At 52.3% G+C, this 25,061-nt stretch overlaps 9 protein-coding genes across 9 annotated transcripts; 5 read left to right on the forward strand and 4 right to left on the reverse strand.

The window, feature by feature from the left end:
- Positions 1-879: 879 nt before the first annotated feature.
- On the reverse strand, positions 880-3,438 carry J4E93_003344 (uncharacterized protein; the record flags this gene model as incomplete). Its single annotated transcript, XM_049341283.1, has 4 exons — positions 880-1,247; positions 1,300-2,905; positions 2,952-3,345; positions 3,434-3,438. The coding sequence occupies 4 exons, from the start codon at positions 3,436-3,438 to the stop codon at positions 880-882; spliced, it is 2,373 nt and encodes a 790-aa protein (XP_049202165.1).
- An 812-nt stretch (positions 3,439-4,250) lies between these two features.
- On the reverse strand, positions 4,251-4,793 carry J4E93_003345 (uncharacterized protein; the record flags this gene model as incomplete). Its single annotated transcript, XM_049341284.1, has 2 exons — positions 4,251-4,573; positions 4,625-4,793. The coding sequence occupies 2 exons, from the start codon at positions 4,791-4,793 to the stop codon at positions 4,251-4,253; spliced, it is 492 nt and encodes a 163-aa protein (XP_049202166.1).
- Positions 4,794-6,420: 1,627 nt separating this feature from the next.
- On the forward strand, positions 6,421-8,415 carry J4E93_003346 (uncharacterized protein; the record flags this gene model as incomplete). Its single annotated transcript, XM_049341285.1, has 2 exons — positions 6,421-6,565; positions 6,899-8,415. The coding sequence occupies 2 exons, from the start codon at positions 6,421-6,423 to the stop codon at positions 8,413-8,415; spliced, it is 1,662 nt and encodes a 553-aa protein (XP_049202167.1).
- A 1,613-nt stretch (positions 8,416-10,028) lies between these two features.
- On the forward strand, positions 10,029-10,793 carry J4E93_003347 (uncharacterized protein; the record flags this gene model as incomplete). Its single annotated transcript, XM_049341286.1, has 4 exons — positions 10,029-10,173; positions 10,243-10,350; positions 10,417-10,506; positions 10,624-10,793. The coding sequence occupies 4 exons, from the start codon at positions 10,029-10,031 to the stop codon at positions 10,791-10,793; spliced, it is 513 nt and encodes a 170-aa protein (XP_049202168.1).
- Positions 10,794-11,023: 230 nt separating this feature from the next.
- Positions 11,024-13,354, reverse strand: J4E93_003348 (uncharacterized protein; the record flags this gene model as incomplete). Its single annotated transcript, XM_049341287.1, has 1 exon — positions 11,024-13,354. One exon carries the CDS (start codon positions 13,352-13,354, stop codon positions 11,024-11,026), a length of 2,331 nt encoding a protein of 776 aa, XP_049202169.1.
- A 2,183-nt stretch (positions 13,355-15,537) lies between these two features.
- J4E93_003349 (uncharacterized protein) lies at positions 15,538-17,062 on the reverse strand (the record flags this gene model as incomplete). The annotated part of the gene is made up of 2 exons (XM_049341288.1): positions 15,538-16,679; positions 16,729-17,062. The coding sequence occupies 2 exons, from the start codon at positions 17,060-17,062 to the stop codon at positions 15,538-15,540; spliced, it is 1,476 nt and encodes a 491-aa protein (XP_049202170.1).
- A 573-nt stretch (positions 17,063-17,635) lies between these two features.
- On the forward strand, positions 17,636-20,499 carry J4E93_003350 (uncharacterized protein; the record flags this gene model as incomplete). The annotated part of the gene is made up of 4 exons (XM_049341289.1): positions 17,636-17,919; positions 17,970-19,223; positions 19,288-19,506; positions 19,554-20,499. The coding sequence occupies 4 exons, from the start codon at positions 17,636-17,638 to the stop codon at positions 20,497-20,499; spliced, it is 2,703 nt and encodes a 900-aa protein (XP_049202171.1).
- Positions 20,500-21,358: 859 nt separating this feature from the next.
- J4E93_003351 (uncharacterized protein) lies at positions 21,359-22,224 on the forward strand (the record flags this gene model as incomplete). The annotated part of the gene is made up of 2 exons (XM_049341290.1): positions 21,359-21,567; positions 21,630-22,224. The coding sequence occupies 2 exons, from the start codon at positions 21,359-21,361 to the stop codon at positions 22,222-22,224; spliced, it is 804 nt and encodes a 267-aa protein (XP_049202172.1).
- A 1,155-nt stretch (positions 22,225-23,379) lies between these two features.
- J4E93_003352 (uncharacterized protein) lies at positions 23,380-23,928 on the forward strand (the record flags this gene model as incomplete). The annotated part of the gene is made up of 1 exon (XM_049341291.1): positions 23,380-23,928. The coding sequence occupies one exon, from the start codon at positions 23,380-23,382 to the stop codon at positions 23,926-23,928; it is 549 nt and encodes a 182-aa protein (XP_049202173.1).
- Between the last annotated feature and the right edge of the window lie 1,133 nt (positions 23,929-25,061).

The following is a 25,061-nucleotide window of genomic DNA, read 5'->3' on the forward strand; positions in this document are numbered from 1 at the left end:
TTGAGATTTCGAAGCCAAATGCTCACAGAGAAGCAGGTTCTCGTATCTCTTGATCTTTTGAAAAAGGCAGACGATTGCTCATGCTGAGCGATTGTGTTCTTCTCGATACCGAAAGCTCAAAGAAAGAAATGTCAAAGTAAGCTTCAGTTCTGAGAGAGACAGACATATTGAGGTCATCAATTGTTTTTGGAAAGGGTAAGAGCAGAAGGCTGGAATGTAGACAGGAAGTTGAAAGACGAAAATTTGGGTACTTTTTATACTTGGATAGTGAGGTGTGCACTTCAAGCGTTTCCCAGACATGTGTGCTTTCTCGACAGTGATAATTAGCGGAGACAGGCGAATGCAATATAGGCGGAGAACGACATGTATTTTGTATAGTTTTGTTCTAGGCTATGGCAGCGAATCCGCCAAAGGCAGACATGGGCCATTTCTCTTGTTGTTTCGGTGTGACTGAAGCAGGCAAGGCTGACCATGGTCTTGCTTCCTGGGTCTTTTGGAAACAGCGAGAAGGACATGAGCAACGATCGTGTACCTTTTTGTTGCAAAAACGTGAATAGAGTATGGTAGAAGAGACACGGCCTTGAGCGAGAGCAATTTATACTCTTCGACCGCCTGCGAGATAGCACGTGCACACCATCCCGTCTTGCGGTGTCACTGGTGAAAGCCTTAGGATAGCCATGTTCACTCCTTGCAATGATTTCCAGAAGAGGTCAAAAGTATAACAATACCCATTATTATGTACATTTTTATGTACACGTAACGCCGATAATGCATCACTCCCATCTTTCCCATCTACTTCGAACCATCCATCCGTCAGTCGTGACAACTTCAAAACGTCGAACCCCATCAGCTATGTATTTGTTCCGATACCCAACACTTTCAACCCTTGATATCGCCCTTCAGCCCACCATCAACACCACCCTTTCCGAACCTGTATCCGAAACTGACGGCTACAGCACAGAACAATCCAAAGCAGAGTAGCGTAGGACCCCAGCGATCGTGGTACGTAACCGCTCTCCTTTCCTTGATCTTGTTCACTCTCCATAGGTACAAGCCTGCACTGTAGCAGAGCGCGATACAGGCGATGATGGTAAACGCCCACGCAGCCGCAAAAGCAAGGGGGTCACCAAAGTTGAGCAGGGTTGCGGCAATGGAACCGATGAGGATGGAGAATTCGAGCCAGGAGAGGAAAGTGCGCTCGGTGGCTAGTTGGACTTTGGGTTCGACGCGGACGGGGACGTGGATGCCTGATAGTATGTTAGTTCGGGCTGGCAGTGTGAGATGATTGGATTAACTTACGCTTGCCCTTGGGAGCCTTGAACCTCTTCACCTCTCCCTTTTGCTTCCATGAGGGTACACCAAGGGAGAAGCCCCCCTCACCAACGTCGGTAGGAGTTGGCTTGGGGATAACGGTGGCGACTGTCGAAAGCAGTGTTGAGCCCACGTTGGTCGCAGTGCGTTCTACCCATTTCCGCGCATAGCGGAGACCTCCCTGTTTCTTGGCTGCCTCGTACTCCTCATCTTCGTCGTCGCTGTCAGAGTCGTAGATGGGGTAATCTTCGTCGCGAGTGCGTCCTGCGGCGACACGCTCTTCAATGTCCAGCGCATTGGGATCGTTGCCATTCGTAAGAGTGCCGTAGTCGCGGGTTCTTTCCATCTCGTTTTGTTCCATGACGTCCCTTGCCTCGCGCAGCCGCCTTAGTCGGTCATCGTCCTCATTGCCGTTCGCAGCAGGAAGGCCCATGACGGCATCCTCGTCTTCGCTGTCATCGTCATCAAGGTTACCGCTTGTGCTGATGTCGTTGCTCGCTCCGGGACGCTCGATGCCAAACTTGTGACTAACAGGCTTGCGAATGTCGACGTCCATCTGCGGGTACCAGTATGGGATCAAGTTGATGCGCTTGGGATTCAGCGTGGCTGTGCCGTGGATGTACTTGGAGAACTTGGGCACAGCTTCGACAAGATGGGAAGACGTGAGGTCGCGGATCCACTGCGGTGGCTCTCCTCCAGCCTGTGTCTGAAGCTTGACCTCGAGCACAGCATAAGGGAAGAGCTCCTTGTCCTCCTTAGGCAACTGCTTGAACGGCCAGTCTACACCAATGTCCATGCGACGCCAGTTGTCACCAGCACGTCTCTTGCCGTCTAGGTTGTCCTCGCGGGTCATGGTGAGCTCCGTGTCGAGTGAGATACGAACGCGAGCATCGCCTGGAAGCTGGAAAGCGGTACGGTGGTAGAAGGAGCGTGTAACGGGCTCGAGCTTGCGGGTAAGTACGCGATACTGGATCTCTCGGGCCAGCTGCTCGTCCGAAGCGATGTCTTTCTCGGGTCTCTTCTGCTCCCTGCGCTCCTTCTCGAAGATCTGCTCGGGCCTGAGCTCGCCGCGGAGGTATGCGTTGACGTTCTTCTCCTTAAGCTTGAAACGCGCCTTGACAGACTCTTCGCCAGTCCAGTCCTCGCGATGCGTCTTACGCTCAATGAAGATAGTGTCGCTAGACATGCCTCCATACCAACGCAGACGTATAGCCTCAGCACCCTCGGTCTTCTTCAGACGGCCCTGGTATAGCTCCCATGTTTCGGTGTTGTCGAAGTAAATGGATGTGATGGCAGAGTCTTCCTCGTTGAACTCCTTGTTGGGGTTGAACACAAGCACAGGCAGGTGCTTGAGGACGATGAGCTTCAGCTCCAGGATGTTATCCGGGTGCACCCAGTACTTGGTCGTCTGGCGCACGAAGTTCTGTTGCTTTCCTCCGGCGGATGCATCGCCCTTGACCGGGTTTCCTCGCGTGCGAACAATGTCGTAGAGCCTCGAGAGCTTGACTACGTACGAGTCGTAGTTGTCCTGGAAGAAGGGTTTGCGCTTCAGACGAGCGGCGAAGACGGGCTTGAGGAACCAGCTGGTGTTTTTCTATACTCAATTAGCTCTGTTTCAGTGCCAGCTATGCAATACGTACGTCGTGCTTCTTGATAATCTTCTGGAAGCCGGTGTAGTTGAGCTGGGTGAACTTGGCGAGGTCGTGGACGTCGGCGATAATGTCGCTCAGGTCTTCCTCGAGCAGATCGAAGTCTTCTTCGTAGTTGGCGGCGTTCTGGGGGTCCTGTTGGGCGCGCGCGACGGCATCGTTGACTTCCTTCTCGGACGCTGCTATGCGACGGATAATCTCCTCGGCCTTGACGCGCTGGAACGTGTAGACCTTGTCGAGCTCCTTCTCGAGCTGCTCGACGAAGCTCTGCTCCGACTTCTCATCCCAGATGTGGTGGACGCGTAGAGAATTCTTAAGGCCCTCGTAGTCGATGTAGTAGAAGATCCACTCCTTGTTGAGCGACTGCTTGAGTTGTTGACCGAACCTGGATACGCGCATTAGTTTCCGTTGACATCACCCGCTGTGCGACGATTGGAGGGCGCATGCGCGGGTGCATTGCTGGGATTACGAACCTCATGCTGGGCGAGATGCGGGCAATTGCAGACCTCGAAGGCGTTCAACTGCGCGATTGAATGGGAGTGATAACAATATGGGCTCGCGGCGGAAGCTTCAGAAGTCGACGCAGGGCCCCAGCGCGCTGAGACCGGGCCCAAGAGTGAAGCTCCCCGCTTGCATGTGCAGGCGTGGTGGGCCTTCGTGTCCTAGTGCCGTCTGGACGAGCCGTAGATGGGTCTGCCGTTGCGCCCAGCCATTTAGAAGGTCCGATGCCACCCACGTGTATACAAACAATGCAGGCAGTGTGCTCCTTCGCTGCAACACGGAGAGAAAAGCTTGACGTCGCTTCCCTGTTGGGTCAGGTCGCTCCTGCGAACTTTGACAGGCATATGCGCCAGAAGCGAATCAAACGTGTGACGACGTTGGTTTCTCGACAACCTACCCTTGCAGCGGTTCATTCCTCGGCGCTGAAAAGCACTCATTACATAGGGGTGGCTTGAATATTCACTGTTTAGTCCCATATATATTAAGATAGCAGCTAAGGGTAACGTTCGACTTATTAAGAGCTACACGCTACCAACTCGGAGATGTGCATCACACTCGTTGCTGTTCTACAACGACAGAAAACAAAGGACCAAAGGAAATCAAAACAATGTAAACTCCATCCAGCGCCGAGCTCGTTGGGTATCGCGTAATGATAGGAAGGAAACGTATAGTCGTGTAGCGAGCGTGCGTTCGTGTGAAGGCTGAGCGTCACTGTAGACACAAGAGATGCAAGACGTTCATCGCTCAGCCGCCTCTTCCAACAGCATCCAGCTCAGTCCTGCGACGCACTTAGGCCTCGTCACTGTGCAACGCTTCTCGAGGCCACGAGCTGACGTGCTGACTTGACTCTGGACTGTTGTTTTTGCTTGCCTCAGGCGACACTGTATGCGAGCGCGAGACGATGTAGAGGTCGTCGTAGCTGCCCAATATCATGTGTTTCCACTTGGCGAGCGTGGGCAGTCCCACATTTGCGACGGAAGCCTTGAGCGTAGGCTTCTCTGCGTACTTTTCGCGTTCCGACGGGGCGAGTAGGTCTTCGTTGAGTATGTCGAGCCGACTGTTGCCGCGCGGTATAGGCTTCTTTGTGACGCGTATGAAGGGTAATGACGGATCTAGGTGCTGCCTTTAGTTGGAGTCACACCACCGGACTACAGAGGACTTACCTTGGTCGAGTTCAGTGCAAAGATCACGCTCAGTCTTGACCTCTAGGCCCTTTGCGCCCGAGCGATACTTGTACACGAGGATAGATTTGTCGCCGTTCTGGTCCAGGTCGAACAGGCTACTCGCCTTACTGGACGTGGTGCCAGACGTCGACTCCGACTTGAACGTCATGCTTTCCTGTAACATTCCTTCGGTTCGGTTCCGGATAGGGTGAGGCTGAGACGTCTCTATAGGCGAGAATCGGGCTGCCGTAGGCGGTGATGGTGGTGGACGGTGAAGGTTGGGTGTCGAGAGTGGGTGCTTGTCTCGCTTGAGAAATGTTTGCGGTCCTACAAACTGGTGGAAGGTGCTTGTATAGGCGAAGGCAGTGGTCAGTCGTGTGAGTGGAAATCGAGAGCAAGAGCCGGTGGGGTGATGGCCTGGGTCGCAAGAGAGCGTTGGGCGGGCGTAGCACACGGACCTGCCGCGCCCCGTGGCTGTGCTAAGATGATGTCGGGCTCGGCCGAATCACTCGCTGATTGGTTCACGATGCGGCTGTGCTGTGGACTGCCGTGATTGGCCTGGTGCTAAGCAGTGAATCCTTCCCGAGGCAAGAGCTATACACAAGCAAAGTACGTCAATCACGCCTCGGGTTTTCGGCGTTCTTCCGTCTCGCACAGCATGAGACAAGAGCCGTTGTCTCGTGAGGAGAAACTCGGTCGGCCAGCGGCAGAACCTGCTACGAACCAAGAAACGAACCCTTCTAGTATGCCGGGACTATGCCCAACCAAATGCTCACTCAAATTCAAATCGACCATTTGACCCAGAATATTCTACTGCTCTACATATGACACATCGCCATAGGACTTCTCAACGGCGAACTTGCGTGAACTAGCAAGCACACAATATGCACATCACCTGCGACACTGTGACCCCAGAACGCCATTCAGGTGACTCTTTCGGACGTTCTTCGCTCTTACTACACCGTCCGACAGAGTCGTTCGCCCATCACCAGTATCACAAGGGAGCATCATTCTGGATTCCGTTTCATACCCCTGGAGGCTCGGGTTTGCTCGAGGAGGACTGCAGCTTGGAGCAATGCCTTTCCGCCTACTCGTACACCGCCCTAGATTTCAGCTCGGTGTAGGCAACAACGCGAAACTGCATGCCTGCACAGCAAACCGTTCGGATACCAGCAAAGTTATACTCTAGTTATACTCTAGTTGTCGCGATCCCAAACTCTGGGTAGGATTGCGGGAGGACCGGCGGATCTCGTCGCTCTATTTACCGTCACACAAACTTATCATTCCCCTGATCACTCCGTCATAACAAACCTCAAGGGTTACAACGCCATCAGAAACAAGCCCCAGCGCTTTATTGGACCCCAAAGGCTTAGCAGTGGCTCGGTCGCGAATCCGGTCTCCTAATTCGTCTAGGCGCAGAGTCAGCCACTCCCGCGACCTCGGGACCCACCCATCCACCAGCCTGCAGCAGACCGTCGCGCTCTTTGCGGCAGGCAGGAACGCGCCAGAGCTGTCAGGAGGCTCTCCGCAGTCTTATGTATATCCACTCTATCCTGCGTCGATCCGTTACATCCTTACGTCCACAGCCTGATCATCAGTGCGCGATTTGTGCAAGGCTCCATACCATACCTACGTAGGTCCCAAACCACCATCGAAGAAAAAGGCTAAACAGGTCTGCAGACTACATCAAGCTAAAAACTTGCAAAGTAGGTGACCCAACGTCGACGTAGACTCCACGGTGATTAGTTTTTACCTGGGTTGGCGTCATCGTGAACACAGCAAGCGCGCGCGCCGTCATGTTGCAACCCCCCGAGCCGGCCTCGAGGCCGCTGAGTATAAGGACGACGGGTACCAGTGCGACCCAGCAGGACAAGACTGGAGAAACCTGGAAGATGAACGTTGCCAAAGAGAATTGCTGGGAGGATTTGATACTCACGCTAGGTACGTCAAGTTGGTTCGCTATCAATGTGGGGAAGGGTCCAGCAGGCGTAGCACCTTCTCCGTCTTTCGCGCTCGAGCCTGAAGGGCCTTTTCGCGAGGACACCTCATACAAGGAAAAAGCCGAACACCCTGGAGCCTACATCAGCTTAAGAAACTGCAAAGTAGGCGACCCAACGTCAATGTAGGCTCTTCGGGTGCTCGGCGTTTTCCTTGAATAGGGTGGTCGCGCGACGAATGCGCGCAACGCTACGACTGCTTGAATATGTATAGTCGAATCTGGAGGCAGTTATGGCATTTGTTGGAACTCCGAGCAGATACTAACATGATCGATAGATGGGGGTGGCATTCGCGGCTACTCGAGCCTCCTGATCATCCAACGCCTCATGCACGAAATCGCCGAAGCCGAACGCCGAATACAAGCAGACGAAGGCCCCGTAGAAGGCAGCGAACGAATCGAATTCGACGAAAACGCGCTACTGCCATGCCATTATTTCGACTACATGTACGGAACCAGCACGGGTGGCCTCATATCCGTTATGCTGGCTAGATTACGAATGAGCGTACCACAGTGTCTCGAACTATACCGCAGAGTAGGACATGAGCTTTTTGGGCACAAGAGGAGCGTGCTGCCACTTGCTACCAAATACCACCACGAGCCGTTGGAGAAGGCCGTGCGAGACATTGTGAAGCAGTACTGTAAGGAGCATGATAAATGCACAGGAGACGACTGGCATCCATGGATTCTGGAGGAAGAGGATACATCAGCAAGAGTGCTATTGAATGAGTCAGGGGTGGGCTCCTTACAGAGCTCGACTACGTGGTCAAGTGGTGGTGCGCCTTCGGTCAGAGGCAAGCCAACAGAGCGGATATGTCAATCAATTTGCCTCACAGCCACCCACTCCGGCCAAATCGACGAAGCCTACCTCCTCCGCTCATACAACCATCAATACGACCCCGATATCGCTCCACCTTGGGTCACGTCTTACAACGCCGGTGCCGACAAGTTGAAGATATGGCAGGTAACGCGGGCCACTTCGGCAGCTCCTTTCTACTTCGAGATGCTCACGGCCGAAATTGGCAGTGGCAAGAACAAAAAGCGAATGAGCTTCAAAGATGGAGGAATTCGCGAAAACAACCCCTCCTACGCAGCCTATAGTGAACACGCCTCGCTAAAGGGCGACGACACAGAGCCAGGACTGTTGCTTTCGATCGGAACAGGACGACCAGATACCTCGAACGACGGATTCGCGGCAGTTTGGCCTGGTCCGTTGGGCAAAGTTAAGGCACTGCAGAAGTGGAGCGAGAAGTTGGCTGTCTTCAAGAATGTCTTGATCAAATATACCGAGGGCGAAGACCGTCATAAGATGATGCGAACAATAGCCAAAGGAGAGCATCGATGGTATAAGCGCCTAAATGTCGATAAAGGACTTGAAGGCCTACCACTCGACAATTGGGTGAAGGGACCATGGACGAACCCCCAAACAAACGAAAGGAGAGAAGTGCCTGGTGGTAAAACCCTTTCAATTATGGAGGATGCGACAAGAGCATATCTTGAGAGAGACAATATCGCCAGTCCAGGAGGCCTGACTGAATATCGACCTCCTAAGATTGTTCTTCAACAGGTTGCCGAGAGACTGGTACGACATAGAAGGCTAAGAGAAGCAACGAAAGCCGAGGATCTCAGGAGATGGCAAACGCATATGGGTCAGTGGCTTACCGGAGAGCTTAAGCCAGAGGATGCCATGCGCATACCTGTCCAGTCAGCGCCTAGAAAGGGATCACGAGGCTTCGTGTCAGGGTCGCGGCCTATTACGCCCAGCGGCGGCAAAGCACCCGACATCGCTTCGTGAAGTCCCGAGCTGTCCGCACAATTCCGATATTCGGCTTTCGTCTCCTACACAGGTGGTCACCAAAGGCTCTCCCATACGAAGAAGTTCGTTCTTTATGAGTTGTACCCTCACACCTTGGAGATGTTTACCTTGCTGTGTTCGATGATGTGTCGATGTCGAATACAGCAGAGTGTACATCTTCAGTGTAGACTTTGAGACTCATGAGAAACGAGCTTCTTCGTAAGTGAGCATGACTCCCATGCGCACAGCCACGACTCATACCCACCGCCGGTGTTGATCATCCGCCCGTAGCTTTCTGCAAAGCTCTGCAGCATAGCGCGTCGCACCGGCGCACAACATCAGGACTATATCTGAATAGTCCCTTCGAGGCAACTGTCATGGGAGTTTGGCGTTGTACTGACCGTCTGAAATGAAGTTTGACACTTCTGTCCAATTCACATAGCATGTAGCATGGCGGCGCATCAAGATACCATCTAGATTATTGTATTTCGGTAATAACATTCACTCTTCTTGCTATTCCCTGGCCACCGTATTCCCATGCGACCACCTCATACAATAAAAAGACTGAACAGGCCTAGAGCCTACATCCGCGCTAGGTCACCTATTTTGTACGCTTCCATGTTAATGTAGGCTGCAGGCCTGTTCAGCTTTTTCCTTGGTTGACATGCGACGTCGATGCAAGTTTCCTGCAAAGATAGAAACCAAGTCATACCGCCTTTACAGCCTCACACGACGTGCGACTGCCCACCACGTAATCGATGGCGGTGCGGGCATGGAACATGTGTATTATTCACTTGGCTCACACTTGGCAGGAACATCCGCAGAGCTTGGTAAAAGCCTGATCGAATCAGGCTCGAAGGCTTCGACGGGCAGGTGAAGCGGGGAGGATTTCCTTAGTTGACGAGCAGGCCTGACTCGATCCACTTCACCGTGACCTCATGCAATAGTATTGCATTGATCACTTAACTGCAACCCACAAGTTCTCCGCATTCTCACGTTGATGGCTGCCAAGACCCACTATTACCGAAGCCATGTGGTGTATCCTGCTTTTTTTAGACGTTTCTTGTAACTTTCTCTTGAAGACTTGGCTACGCGTAGGCGTGTGTGCTGTTCGCAGAGCTGTCGCGTCGCGGCAGGCAGTGCTGCGTGCGACACAAGACGATCGTCCTGGACAAGCAGCCCAATAACCTCACCCGCCAAGCATCTAGGAAGTGACGGAGGCTTGGCACGCCATCTAACTCCATGCTTGGACGTCTGGCGACAAGGCCTTGATCCCCATCTACCCCATGGTAAACCTCCACCCGTGATAACCGACAACGGCCCGATGTTGGCTGGGGCGCAGGGCGGAGTCTGCTGTCAGACGTAATCCCCCCGGTGTGATGTCAAGCCTGCGTCTGTGCTAGGAACAGCAACGTTTGATTGGATGCGCAAGCAAGGCTGTCTGGGAAGGGAAAGTAGGCACACGAGCAGTTTCCGCTGGTATATAGTTCCCTCAGACTTCCCACGATGAAGGGCATCACCAACGCAATCCACAGCATTCACTACCCAACAACAACACAACAACACTCTAAGACTCTCGTTTGAGATTACAACTACCGACACCTACCACAGCAATGCATTTCCAGAAGCTCGCCATTGTCTTTGCCCTTTCGGCCATCGGTCTTGCTCAGGACGTTGACCGCGACGATGTCCCCCAGCAGTGCCGCCAGGTTTGCGATTCAGTCACCAGGCTGACACGCGACTGTGACAACAGCACCAGTAAGTTTTCCTTGATAAACGAGTCTAGTTCAAGCCAGTGAACACCCATATACTAACTTCACATTGTAGACGACGACATGGCCGAGCGCCAATGCATCTGCAACGGCCAAAACGCAAATACTGCCGTCCCCCTTTGCGCAGCATGCATCATGCAGAACGGCGGAGAGATGGACAATGGTACGCCTTGACCTCCTCTCCCTACCAACACCTCCCATCTCAACCCCCATACTAACACTTACACAGACGTAAACGACATCGTCCGCGAATGCTCCTTCAGCACCACATCCTACAACCCATCCGCAGCTTCTACAGCGCCCCCGGCTTCTGCTTCCGGTACGTCTGCCGCTCCGAACGCTTCGAACGCTTCTCCCAGCGGTCCCGGTCCCATGACTACCATGATGTCGGGAACTGCTTCGCGTCCTTCTGGTATGCCGTCTAACACCGCTTCAGCGACGGGTGCTTCTGGTTCTGGCGGTCCTGGTAATGGTAACGGTCCTTCGGGTACGGGTGCTGCTGGATCCGGAAACGGCGATGGCCCGGGCAATGCTGCACCCGCCAACATGGCTTCTGCGGCTTTGGGATTGAGCGGTTTGCTCGCGGCTGTTGGACTTGTCTTGTAGATATGGTCGCTGCAAAGCTTGGTAGTACGGATTATGGGTGGTGTGAAGGTAATTTATCAGGTGGAAGTTGCTGCTGCTTTGGGTAGTCGATCGGTTTAACGACTTCAATGAAATTTAATGTCTCAGAAATATTGTCCAGCATCTATGACTGATTCCACAATTGCATCCATCGCTTTTGTTGACCTATCAACTACGCTCAAAGAAATTGCTAATCGCTAAATCGCATTCGCTCACTGAGAAAACATGCTTCTGATCTCCGCATCCTCCTCCTCCATCTCCGCCAGCTTCTTCCCTGGCAATCTGACAGCGCGATCAAGCGCAACAGGCAGACCCCTGTGCCTACCCCTCAACATAACCAAGATCATGACAATCTTGCTTCCCGTGTACATGCCACCACTGAAACTGTAGGATTGATCCGGCAACCCGATACTAATCCCAATAGTTGTGTATCCGCTCACAATCTCAAACAATATGGTAAACACGCTGTATGTACGCGGGTCTTCGATAGAATGGTGCGTTTCGATGATCGCGATGAGGAAGAGCGCAAAGGCTATCCACCATACATCGTGCGATAGTTGGCCCCGGACTTGCTGGCTTATGAGAGAAGGAGGTCGGGTCGCTGGGTGCGATTCAAGAGAATGGATTGACATTCGGTTGAAGTCCATAGTCACTGCTCGCTTCAAGGGTGCAGGTGCTGCGGGTACATTGGCGACACCGACACCCTGGAAGGCTGTCATACGGTGCTGAAGCTGACGGCCTACAAAGGCAGTGCCGCGACGGCCGACTTTGCCGAGAGACTTGATAGGCGCCAGAGACGTCTTCTCGGACTGTGATACAGCGGTGGTCAGAGAAGGCATCGCGGCATCGACATCGAAGAGCGAACTGGATGCTGAGTGCAGTTGCTCTGGCTCAGCCTCGTCGCCCTCGTATATACCCAGTGACCGTTCTTCGTACACATTGGTCTTGCGCATAGTGATGATGTGAGGGTACGCCGCGGTGTAGAAGACAACGAGCCACAGAACCTGTACGTCAAAGTACATTCCCGAGGGCGAGACGATAGCGTAGCCTCCAGTTGGAATGGAGAAGCCTTCGAAGAGTGAGATGAAGATGCGCTGCCCAAGTGGTATGACTTCCAGCGTCGGGTTCCCAATACTGAGAATCAGAATCAAGATCCAGTCTATTGTGACAAAAGAGCCGAATGTTGCGATGAATATCCAGGTGTCCCGCGCGGGAAACATGCTGGTATACACACGACGTGGAAACTTGAGAATAAAATCAAAGCCTTCTTTCCATACGCCATACTCTTTGTCTTTGGAGAAGAGATCGAGAAGTGTGGACATGCTCCAGATGAGGAAGCGTACAAAGACAGGAAAGGCTGCTGGTCCGGCGAGCGACAATATCGTTACGATGACGAGGACGTAGTATGACGACTGGAAGGGTATAAAGCCTGCGTCCAGTAGCGTAAAGCCGGCGTTACTGTACGCAGAAATAGCGAGAAAGATGCCGGCCCACCAAGGGTTCTGCGCATTAACAGCGCAAGCTTCCCTTTCGTAGACGGACATGTAGGCGCCTAGTGCGATTCCGCCGAAGAACTGCCAGAGTATAAAGTATGCCGGTACGAACATGGAGAGGAACTTCAATGCGCGGTACTCGACACCACCCAGGTACTCTCGCTGATCTGAAGATAGGTTGAAGAACTGCCCGTTGCGGCCGATGTTGCGCTTTTGCTCGTTGACGAAGGTCTTCACGTTAAAGCCATCGCCTACTCCATACTCTTCGGCCAGTGAGCGGCGACGTTTCGACATGCTCTGGTGACTCTGCACGTTATAGATCGAATGTCCTGTTGTATTTGCTGACATCGGTCTTTCATGGGAGACGCGTTCTCGTATGGGATCCAGAAAACCGACATGCTGAGCCAGGGTCCTTTCTCTTGCACCAGGTGAAATGGGCGATAATCCGGTTTGCGCTTGGTTTTCCTGGATTGGTGTACTGGGTGGCATATCCTCAACGCATGTTTCCAGCGGCGTGGCCACCTTGGATTCTGCTGTCGGTCTACTTCCCTTCTTGTTCTCCCCAAACGACCCCATAATCGGCAGCCCAAACATAGCTCCCGTCATTCCTACCACAGCCCCGACCTCGCCCTTCCGCGCATTTCGCCTCTCTTTTTCAGCTTCGACAATATCCTCGAACCTCTTCTCGAAGATGTGTTTCCTGAAAGCAACGGTGAAGTAGCTGACCAGTACCTGACTTCCCATCATCATCAGTACGGCTAATTCCACCTGTTGGAACGTAGTGAGCTGGCTGACGTTCACAGAGTTGAGTCCAGACGCGGTCATGGCGCTCATGCACATAAACCAGCTATCCCACCATCCAATGCTCTTTGATGGGTTTGACGCGCCCCAGAATATAATTGTACCCAATAGGGTGACACTGATGAAGTAGGCATAGTGGAGCGTGATGAAGTTGACCGGCGGGATGTAGGGCTTCACGGTCTCAACGAGCGTGCGTATCTTAGGATGATTCTCCTCAAAAGCTTTCCATTTTTCTTCGATCCGGTCCATCCTTGTTCAATTGTAGTTGCAGTAAACAGTTCCAGATGGGGCGACTGCAGATCGTATCGGTTTCGGGTTATCGGAGTAGCATGTCGCGCAAGTTGTTGAGAAACCGCGATCAATTGTTTGGGAGAGTCGCACAAGAGTCGCGGTGTGTAAATCCAGATTTCGAGCAGAAATGTTCGTTTGATCAACGCGCAATAGACACTCAAAGAGAGAATAGAAGTTTGTTAGAAAGTCGAAGAAAGGAATGTGAAGTGACGTTTTGGCTGATTGCGCGTGTGCTGGCGAGTACGCGCCCAAATATAGCGATAGGGGATAAAACAGGGTCTAGGGTGGCGCGGACACGCCGGGAAAGGAAGGGCCGACCCTGCAGACCAACGAAACACCACGATAACGTTCATCCACATCGTCTTCATGCACTTCACCGCTTCTCCCGGCTTCTAGCAGATCTCCGTTCCTCTTGTGTTCGCACGCCATGCTTAGACCTACCCATGATACACCTGCCTTTTCCTATCTTCTATTGGATGTTTCCGGCAACAATGTTCGTGGCCGTGCTTCTGAGCTTTGCGATGGCTGTTGCAATCGAGTGGGCTACTTAGTGTGTCACAGACATAGAGGCCTTACGTATCCACATTCACGTGCTCAACGGGTAAGGCTGGAGGACAAGTTGATGCTGTAGTCGGGTTAAGCGACAGGTGCGAAGGGTAGAAAAGTAAGAGCGTGGATCTTTGGTCGGTAGCCTCATGCTACGACCGCTACAGTAGAGCGCACACACAAAAACACAAGTTGGTCATGCGCGACATTGGTATACCAGGAGTTGGGTAGGTCTCCTACCAACAACGTCAACTCCATTGGCCCGATGTGCATCTGTACCATAGGAGTTTCTCTGGACAACTAAACTAAGTCATGGTCCTGGTTTCTTTCAGCTCAAGGCACATTGGTCAAACAAGAAGCAAACCTTTGAAATGTATCCATGGTTATATGGTCGCTTTAACTTGGTAGCGAAGTTGAATATTCTTGCAATTTCTTGATACACAAGAGTTTCGTGGTCTTCTCTTGCTTCACCAAAATCTCCTCAGACACACACATTCCAACATACTAAGTCTCTATAGCTTAATCATAAGAGAGCCCAGCTGTGATCACGCTCGTCAATACACACAAAACACATACTTCGTCACCATTCACCGGGTTCCCAACCATCCAGTCTCACCAACCAACGAAACAAAATGGGAGAGATACATGCAAACTCCCCTCAGCAACTGCACACCCGCACGCTACAACATTTCAAGATGATCGAAGATCTAACCACAACCCTGCACGAAGACATACAGCGGCAATACCAGTACCACAGTGTTATGTACGGAAATCTAGAACACGAGTACCTATTCCAAGCGATGTTGGCATGCGATCAAGAGATGAAGAATCTCGTCACCGAGTACGAGAAAAAAGTCCAAGATCACGCATGTGGAGAAAGAGCAATTGGGCTATGGGCCGGTACTGGCGAAAGAATCAAGCAAGCTGCGCTTTGGAAAGAGTTCGAGAAAACGTGGTGCCGGTTGCAAAGTCCTCGTGCACGATACAAGGGTGTTGTAACCCACTTTCAAGAGGAGATTGTTTGGTGGGAGGCGAATTCTACTGAGGTTTTGACACCTTCAGTCGTTCGTTACAATTCGGTGCCGTCGCCGCGTTCCTTGGCCGAGGAGCTTGACGCTACGGATCTGAATGCACAGGATAGGGAGCTAGCTGAGAGCTGGCGGGGTGGGATGGGTATTGCGGATGAGAATGAGGCGGCTGTTGATGGTATTGCTGCTTCAGTGCAGGATAATGATGAAAGCAGCACCGCATCAACCGAAAGCGATGAAGACTCATCACCAAGCCTGGAACTGGCTCGTCAATGCGATGACGGTAAGGATGAGGTACACACAGTGCTGCTTCCGAACGATCCAAGCGCTGATACACAATTCATCGGGGCGACGCGTGAATGCATGAACGGGGACGGTGGCTACTCTGGTGTGGTTTTTGATTGAGTTGATTCATACCAGCTCTGTTGGTGGTCTACGCTTCTGGATGTACTTTTCAGGGCGGGGTACGGGAGCTTGGGTATTGGAAAGGTTTCAGTTTATCGGCGTTCAACGTAGTCTATTCATGTGCTGTCATATATCTCTTACAATCACAGGAGCACTCCTCCGTTATGTGAGCTTGAACAGCTTCCCGCCTACACCATTCCATTCTTCATCCCACCGATGTTCGCTCTCCTTGAGTGCGCCCTCCTTCAGCGTCTCTCTCAGCCTTGTATCGTTGCCGAAGAAAGTAGCCAGATGTAAGGCGAGCTCTTCAGAGCTTTGGAAGCCAAGTCCATTTACACCCTGCTTGACGAGCTCAGGCCAGGCTTCGAACTTTCCCCAGCCCACAACTGGTAGGCCTGCACCAAACATGTCGACCACTTTCATTGGCAGGTCGACACCGGAAGATGATGTGTGCAGAGAGACTCCTAGATCAGCGGACGCGAGTAGAAGCGCGTAATCGGAATGTGTGAGCCATGCTGTTTTGATAACGACGTTCAAGAGCTTCTTCTGCTGATTGAGCTCCCTGATCTTCGAAAGGTAATACTCCTTCTGAGGGCCTTTTCCAGTGATAATAGCAAGAATCTTTGGCAGATAGGTCTTAGATGTACACTCTGCAGAATAAGCTACGAGAGCGTCGAGGAGAAGCGAGAAGTCCTCGTCGGCAGTCCAGGACGTGGCGCTGACAATGAGTTTCCATGGCGTCTTCGAAGTCGCAGAAAGATCTGAGGCGTACTCTGCTGTTTCCGGTAGTCGTGCGAGAAACTTCTCCCGATCTCGTTGTTCAATCGGCTGGAAGATAGATGCTGGGCGATCGTGCAGTGCTTCTGCTGTGACGCCGTAGTCGTTTTTGAGCACGCGGGCCATCGCGTTAGTCACCGTGAAATGATGCGATGCCGCCTTTGCAAAGATCTTCTCGTACTTCTCAGAGATCTTCACAAGAGGGTGGTTGTCGCCAAGTTTCATAGCCAGAATGGTGTACCCGAAGTTATGCCAGTCGATGACTAGATGAGTACGTCGCAAGAAGCATACCAGGCTTGCTACAGCAAGAGTTGGTATCGAAGGTGGGTTTTGCACGAGTGTCCATCTTGCGGGCTTAGAGCGGTAACTAAGCGCGCGATACAACGACCATATCTGCCAAAGGACTTTGAGAGGTGCCAGAATTGGAAAGAGAAGTTTGCTGCTCGAACGCAGAAGGCTTGGCGCTGGTGACAGTGGAATGATCTCAATTAGAGGATTTGAGACGATCTCAGGAAGAATGTCGGACTCTTCGTGGGTTTAGCCGCTTGCTGCATCTGGAAGATGGTTCTTACTAACCTTGATAGCCGATGAGAAACACTTTCCCACCATGTTTGGCGATGCTGAGAGCGTGGTATTGCATGCGTGGCGACCGTCCGATGTCTCCCAATACCACCACCTGTACCGAGCGGCCCTGCTTCCACTGCATCGGCTCTTTCCCATCTTTCATCTTCATTTTGATCTCCTTTCCATCCTCGCCCACAAACCGAAGCGGCTTATCCTTGTACGGATCATACTGACTGGGCAGCGTCAACAGCAGCGCAGTGAACAGCGTTGACAACGTGACAACAACGCCCAGAATGACAGACAAAAGGTTGCCGTCCTTGTCGGGCGAGGTGTAGTCGTCGAACATTTTGGTGTTGTGTTAGTGCTGTCCAATTGCAAGGCGGCTCGGGCAACCGTGGCAGCCGCCGCGTGCGTCAACGCCAAGGGCTAGCCACGAGATGCGGAGATCTGAGCCGGGGTAGGACCGAAAGGGGAAGGCGCTCAATGACAGTCATGTCAATCTGTAAGACCCCTGAAACTTATTGATAGTGCCGCAACGCGCGCCGTTATCGAGACACCAAGACGCCAAAGCGCTGCGTAGCCTCATTGCAGCACACTCACGCTTGCTGGCTGCGATTCACGTTGCTTTTTCCCCTCCAACACCGCCATCTCAAGGCAATTGAGCACCGTTTCATCGCGCATCGCGAGCCCCACTCGGCCAATTACCTTCACCGAGTCAAGACGACCCCATAGCGGGCGGACGAACGTGGCGTTGCGAATGGCGTCGACGTATGCGCTGCCTATCGCGCCCACCTCACACACACACAGCCATGGCCGCTCGTCGTCACAGTACACACCGGATCCCTCGTCGTACTCGAATGGCACCGTGAACGCTTCATCGCCCGCGAAAGACCACGGCCATCGACACACGCGGTCTGATATGAACGGCAACGGGCATCTGCAGGGCGCTGTGCGCTCGCCGTATGCCGAGTACAACAGCCCTGCGCATGAGCATGAGCACGGGCATGAGAGGTCCGGCTCCAACGATTCCACCTACACGCTGAAGCCTTTCTCGAATGGAAGACCGAAAGGGCGGGCGCGGGGTGAATCGGATCTGGGTCGCTCACCGGCAAGGAAGACACCTGCCGTTGAGAAGTATGGCTTCTCACCGGTATCACCCATACAGGAGTCTCCAGCGCATGTGCCTCCTCCTCCTGTTTCTTCGTAAGGACTACTCAGATGATCAAGAGAACCACAGCTAATAAACTGCCTAGATCATGGCTAGAACTCCCCGAAGCCCTTACCGCGCTCCTAATACCTCTCCCGTATCTTTTCGCCGCATTAGCATACCCCAGCGGCGTCAGACCGCCTTCCGAGCTACCGTCGAGTCTATCAGAAGCCGTAGCAGAGAAATCGCCCGAACTCGAATACGCGACCGCAACTAGTGGCTTCCCATTACTACGTGCGCTCGCTCTCTCGTCTGGGACGCTGCTGCTGGTCGGTGTAATAGCCAAAGTCAACTCCAGTCTACAGCCACTCGACAGGCGGAAGGAGGAGAAGGGCACTTTCAATATCAGCAATGCGCCGAAACGCGTGGCAAGCAATATACTCGGCGTCCTACTGCCGTTCTACGCATCTCTACACATAGGAGGAGCGAAGACAGCCTTAGCCATGTTAGTAGCAGTCGCTGCAGGCATTGGTGCCCTAGACCAGAAGCCAGGGAAACACACACCTTGGGACGATATTCGACGAACATTGAGGACCAGGAAGGTGACCTGCGGGGCCCTTCTCTTGGGCATGACGGCTGACATATATACCTCTGGCAACGTCACAGGCAGCCTGATCGGCTATTTGGCCCTTCTCGTATCGCTACTCCTGGTCCCTCCGCCTCTTCCCACAGCAGGCTGGTCATTGATGACCGGACCAAAGAGTCAAGACTCATACATGACTCAAAAGCCATCTCGCGCATCGCTGCCCAAGCCCTCTTCACTACTAGTGAACAGTACCGAGAATCAGCTACTCACTATTGCTTCAGGCCTTATACTCACTGTCACAACTATTCTGTATTCACTTGTTTCTTCTGCCACGCCCTCTTTGTCGCATCACACCCTGGGCTTCTCAACTTTATCGGTTGCATCCACTACGGCGCTCGTTTTCCTGTCACTTCCCGCATCATTACGGAGTCAAAAGCAGGTTGGATTGAGATTGAGTGGCATTCTCATCTTCGCACTGAGCTTCTTGGAACACCAGGCTCTTAGTCATTTCAACATCGCGTTCCCTTGGGTTTGCGCTATGCTAATCGCGGCGGTCGCCGTCGACACTCGTTCTTCTGTACCCCATTCGCACGATCATGGACATGCAGGACACAAGCATTCGCATGGTCATGACCACGGCCATAATCACGATCATCATCTTCATGGAAATCATTCTAGGATATCGGCATTCCTCATTGCGCGCGCGACTCCAGGCTCGATTGTGCATAGCGTGCTGATCGAGCGAGATTCGCGACGCATTGCGTACTTTGGCGTGTATGTCCACTCCTTTCTGCTCCGCAGACTCTACACTCCAAATTAGCTTGACTAACTTTAACAGGCTCAACCTTTCCTTCATGATGGTTCAATTCTTCTACGGTTTCGTCAGTGGATCCTTGGGGCTGCTCACGGATAGTATCCACATGCTCTTCGACTGCGCTGGTCTCGCCGTGGGACTTGCAGCAGCAGTGATGAGCAAGTGGCGCCCCAACGCCCGCTTCCCGTACGGCTATGGCAAGGTCGATACGCTGTCTGGCTTTGCAAACGGCGTCTTCCTTCTGTAAGTCACTCTAATGTATGCTTCACGTATGTGCTAATCAGAAGCAGGTTGGTCAGTTTGGAGATCATCTTCGACGCTTTTGAACGCCTCTGGGAAGGCCACGAACTCCAGCGCCTCAATGAGCTTTTGATTGTCAGCATTCTTGGTTTCATCGTTAATATCGTGGGCCTTGTAGCCTTTGGCCATGCGCACCACGGCCATGGACACGATCATGATCACGGACATGAGGGCCATGACCATGGACATGGCCATTCCCACGATAACGAGAATATGCAGGGAATCTTTCTGCATATCCTTGCCGACGCACTTGGCTCTGTTGCAGTCATCATATCTACCCTTCTTACAAAGTACTATGGTTGGTCTGGATGGGATCCGATTGCGTCCTGCATTATCGCGATCCTGATCTTCTTGTCAGCGATCCCGCTTGTCAAGTCGAGTGGCGCAAGACTCATGCTGAGCCTGCCCAACGACCTCGAGTATAGCATTAGGAATACCTTGGGCGAACTGGGCACATTGAGAGGCGTTGTCGGATACACGGTACCCAAGTTTTGGCTCGAGGACGAAGGTGCTGCGCACGCAGAAGCACACGCAAAAGAAGATCATGATTGTGGAGGCGGCCATAAGCATGATGACCATCCGCACGATCATCACGAGCATGATCATTCGCATTCACACGATCACAGCCACGGCCACTCTCACTCGCATTCACATGACCACGCACACTCTCACGACCACGGCCATGACCACGGACATGCGCATTCACACTCGCATGATCATCACGACCACGACCACGACCATAGCCACGCACCCAAGCAACGCCGCATTCTCGGCGTAATCCACATCATTGCCAACCGCATGGCAGACCCAGAAGACGTGCGTGAGCGCTCGCATCAGTTCCTGAAGGACCGGGGTATGGATGTAGTAATACATGTCGAGAAAGAAGGCGAGGGACGGTGCTGGTGTGGAGGTGGAAGTGAATACAAGGTCAACTGAGCATCCGTTGCGGAGCTACAGCTTGTTTTTCGACAGTTTTGCTTGCATGCATGGTAGCAGGTAGAGAGGCTGTATAGTAAGAGAGTCGGGTAAGGCTTGTATATCACGATATAGACAGAATGATCTTGGGGTCATTAATGCGTTTCTGTGTCGATGGAATACTCATGGAACTGGTAAAAGGCGATTCTTTGGTTTTTCCCCGCCGAAATTACGATGTAGTTCGTAAATCGACGGAGAAGTACCAAAGAATTGCGTTCTACCAATTCCATGAGTATTCCATCGATGCGGGCGCAGATCCCAATCAGATTTTTTTTGAACTTCCTGTGACGAACAAATCTCTTAAAGTGCAACGTGTCAGTTTGTATTAAGAAGTTGGAACCAGTTTGATTGAAATATCTCGGTTCGAAATATCCAATGTTGGGCTTGGGCCAATGCCCGGGTGTATCGCGAAGCCGCTTAGTCACGCAAGTCATGATGATGCTGACAAGGTACAGCGCGTCGCGAGCTTGAGCAGAGAACGCGACTCAAGGACTTTACGCCCGTTCATACTTGTCCGATGAGTTTGAAGATTTCATCACTTACCAATCATGTCAATGCGCACGCGTGCGCAATGTCAGTATTACGAGGACGACGTCATGGATGCTTCCTAAGCAATAGCTTGGGAAGAAATCGCTCTCCACATGCATCTGGCCGCATATAACCCCTCCATAACGCGCTGAAGCTACCCCTCTTCATGTCACTACTCCGACCCTCAATCTCCTCACAACTCCGACAATTCACACGTCTCTCTGCCCAAACGCGCAAACCTCTCCGATCGCAATTCCACAGCTCACAACCGCTACTTCGCATACTTCCCGAAATGGCTGACGGCGAACCCACCGGACTCAAGGCGGACAAGGGCATCGAGCTGCTTACCTTCGGCACGCCCAATGGATGGAAGGCTAGCATTCTGCTCGAGGAGCTCAAGGAGGCCTACGGAAAAGACTACACATGGCAGAGCATCAACATCTCGAAGAACACACAAAAAGAGCCTTGGTTCACGAAGCTCGGTCCCAATGGACGCATCCCGTAAGCAATGCCGCCCTACGAACCGCTTGAGACGTGTACTGACCATGGACGCCAACAAATAGTGTAATCGTCGACCACGACCAGGGTGGCTTCGCTGTCCAAGAAGGTCTCTCAATCCTCACGTACCTCACGCGCCACTACGACCCCGAACACAAGTTCAGCTTCAGCGACCCCCTCGACGTCTCGCGCGCAGAACAATGGATGGCATGGCAACACGGCGGCCTTGGTCCCATGCAGGGCCAGGCCAACCACTTCAACCGCTTCGCCAAGGAGCGCATTCCCTATGCCATGCAGCGTTACACAGGCGAAACCGAACGTCTGGTCGGCATCCTCGACTCGCACCTCGCCAACACCGACTATCTCGTAGGCAACAAGTTCAGCATTGCAGACATTGCCAGCTTTGGATGGGCCCACATGCTCCGCTTCTCTGGCATTGATCTCGATTCATTCCCGAACGTGAAGAAGTGGTTGGAGCGCATACAGGCACGACCTGCAGTTCAGCGCGGCTTGGACATCCCAAGCAAGAGCGGCTTTGGAAACGACACGTACTTGCAGAAGTTGAAGGATGACAAGGAGTTTGCGGAGAAGGAGAACAAGCTCACGGAGCAGATCAAGGCTGCTAAGGAGCAATATGGCTACAAGTACTCCAGTCCTTAGACACTTTTGTGTCTTTGGCATGCTGGATAACTGTACGTGAGCGTGGTACAAACTGTGGGTGATTAAGATCCCGTGAATAGAACAATATTACTCTTCATACAGATACCGCTTGTGCCACCGCAGCGACGTCTTGAAATACATAGCTTTCAGGCGCCGAAACTGTCAACCTATGATACAGTCCAATGTTGCTCGTCGAACGCCATTTCCTGCGACAGCGAAGTTACCTCGGACTTCACGGTAAGTTTCATGATGCAGATGCTGGTGTATTGCTAGCGAATCACATTGTGAAACATCCCTGCTCTCGACGCAACGCTACTTGAGGTCCACTACGTCAGCGTCGGCGCCTCAAACAGGGTCACCAGAACCACACGTTCACAACGCGCTGGACGTGTGGTCAGGCGCCAACGCATGGGTTGACGCTTCCGATGCCACGAAGTACTTCACGGTCTGATTTAAAAGAGGGGCGATGGAGAGGCGAATTATGTGTTTCCAGCGTCGCATCTTGTTCTTCTCACGTCTCATTCTCATCACCGCCGGCTTTGACAGTCGCGGGACATTCCCTTGGTACTTCCCTTCTATCGCGCCTTGCCTATCTACAGTATCGTTCCAGTAGCGTCTATACCCCTTTTATCGCATATCTTCCAAATAGCCTTGCTGTCACACCTTCTCTTTGCCGATCCTTCCCAATCCGCACCGAAAGAGCGCGTGCACAGATTTAATTAATCCCTGGAAGCCACATCCCACCCCGGGATCAACCCCCGACGTCATCGCGCTTGGAAGGAAGAGGGAACGGTGACATTGTCAAGACCCTGAAGTTCCCAGGGTCCAAAAGAAACCTTGTGTGCCAACGAGGTTTAGCACGCCCAAGTTACAGCGCAGCGGTGTTGTTTCGGTCACAGTACGAGAGACGACTTGTTTAATCACCGCGGTTCACAACTATTTCTTCTTCCCCGCTCTATCCATTGCGACTACTCCAACGACCGAGATCCTCTGCGAAACACCGAAGATCGAAGAGAGACATCTGCGCACGACGTTTAAATCGACAAACTCTACAAAGTCGCGCATCGCATCTACAATAGGTAAGACATTATCTACCTGTCTCACACCAATCCATACACACATATAGACCCAGTCCTCGAGCCCAGCTAACGCAAGATGCTCAGTGTCCTAGCAGCTATGGGCTTCAAATTCCTCTCGCGTAGCACTCTCCGGGGCGAGAAAGCCACTCTAGGAACCTCGCTCGGCGCGTCCCTCACCCCAACAACCATCCTGCGCCTCGTCTTGCGCTTCTTCCAATTCGTCATGGGCCTCACTGTTATCGGACTCTACGCCGTGGACCTGGACAATGCGCGCAAACAAGGGAAATACGTCGACTCGAAATGGGTGTGGGCTGTTGTATGCGGCACACTCGGTGCGCTTTGCTCCCTCCTCGCCATGCTACCGCTCATCAAGGCGTGGTTCTTTTTCGCCGTTGATGCGCTAGTCTTCCTGTGCTATCTCGTTGCGTTTGGCATCTTTGGCAAGATGTTCATTGGGGAGAACCCAGAGGGAAACAAGGGTATCACCAGGATGAAGAATGGGGTGTGGGTGCTACTGACGAACATGCTGCTTTGGTTCATTTCCGCGGTCATTGGGGGTATCATGTTCTGGAAACACTTCAAGGCAAGGACTACGCATACTGGCCGTGGCGCTATGCACGTCTAAAGCCCCTACTCCTATCCTACCCTTCACGTGAGGGACTGGGAATGAGAGGTGTGCTGACAAGATGTGCTGTTTGCAGAAGTTCCGGATCAGCTTTGAATTCGACAACGGAAACGGCGATGATGCGTCCTGGCTTCATGCGCCCAAGACGGTTGCTTAGGGGCCACAATCGTCAACATCAAGAGCTTGTTCCAGCGTGGACGGTACGACCAAGTCTCACAGTCTAGCCGTGTCGGATGAAACCCGTCCTCCGTCGCTCGTACAGTCAACACACCCTCCAACACACTACTCCAGAAGTTTTCTTCCTCTTCCCACGATTCCTTGCACTGCCTGTTGCAAACACCAGCACCATCCCTCGGTCTTTCGAAATCAGCGTTGTATTTCTGCGCCTTTACCAAATGTATCCGCGCCCACGCCCCCGCCCACGTACCACACGAACCCCACCACCACTGCATGTTCCACAGCGTCCACGAGTAATGAGGAGAGAGTTGTTGGAGATGACACGGACGAGGTCTCTGCGGATTCTTTTCATACTTGGCTTTCTCATTTCCCTGATCATTCGATACCCTCTGTTTTCCGCGAAGCGCTGTCCTGAGCAATGCATTCATTTAGTTAGCAGTATCACTGGTAACATCATTGAACAATCTTATGAAACAACTATACCAAACTATGTATCCGTGTTGTGATTCATGATCGTCAAGATATGACATTGTAGGCTTATGTATATGTCTAAAGCGCGAGGTAGCCGAAGTGAGATACATGATACATATATGTTCGGAGAACTTATGAAGTTCATGTTTCCATACTAGCACACTTCATTGAGGACAGAGTAATGGTGTGTCACAACTCGGCCATGGAACTGTGTGGCCTATGTTTGAGCGATGCACGAATACTTTCGAACTCAGGGTACAAAGAAGACGTGACCAGGAAGTACACAAAGGTCGGCAATGGCACTGAAGGCTGAAGTGCTAGATGTGCAAATGGACGCAAAAGTTCATACGAATGTTTTCCAGTATCATAATCACACAGCGTCACTGCAAAAAGGTTGTGAGTTTGTAGAGTTAAAGGATTTATTGGTATCTCATATCCATTATCATGGGGCTATCATGAACCCGGCGAGAGTCGTAGTGCTCATC

This window comes from Alternaria ventricosa (assembly GCF_023758065.1).
Source record: "Alternaria ventricosa strain BMP 2768 chromosome Unknown scaffold_4, whole genome shotgun sequence".
NCBI lineage: Eukaryota > Fungi > Ascomycota > Dothideomycetes > Pleosporales > Pleosporaceae > Alternaria > Alternaria ventricosa.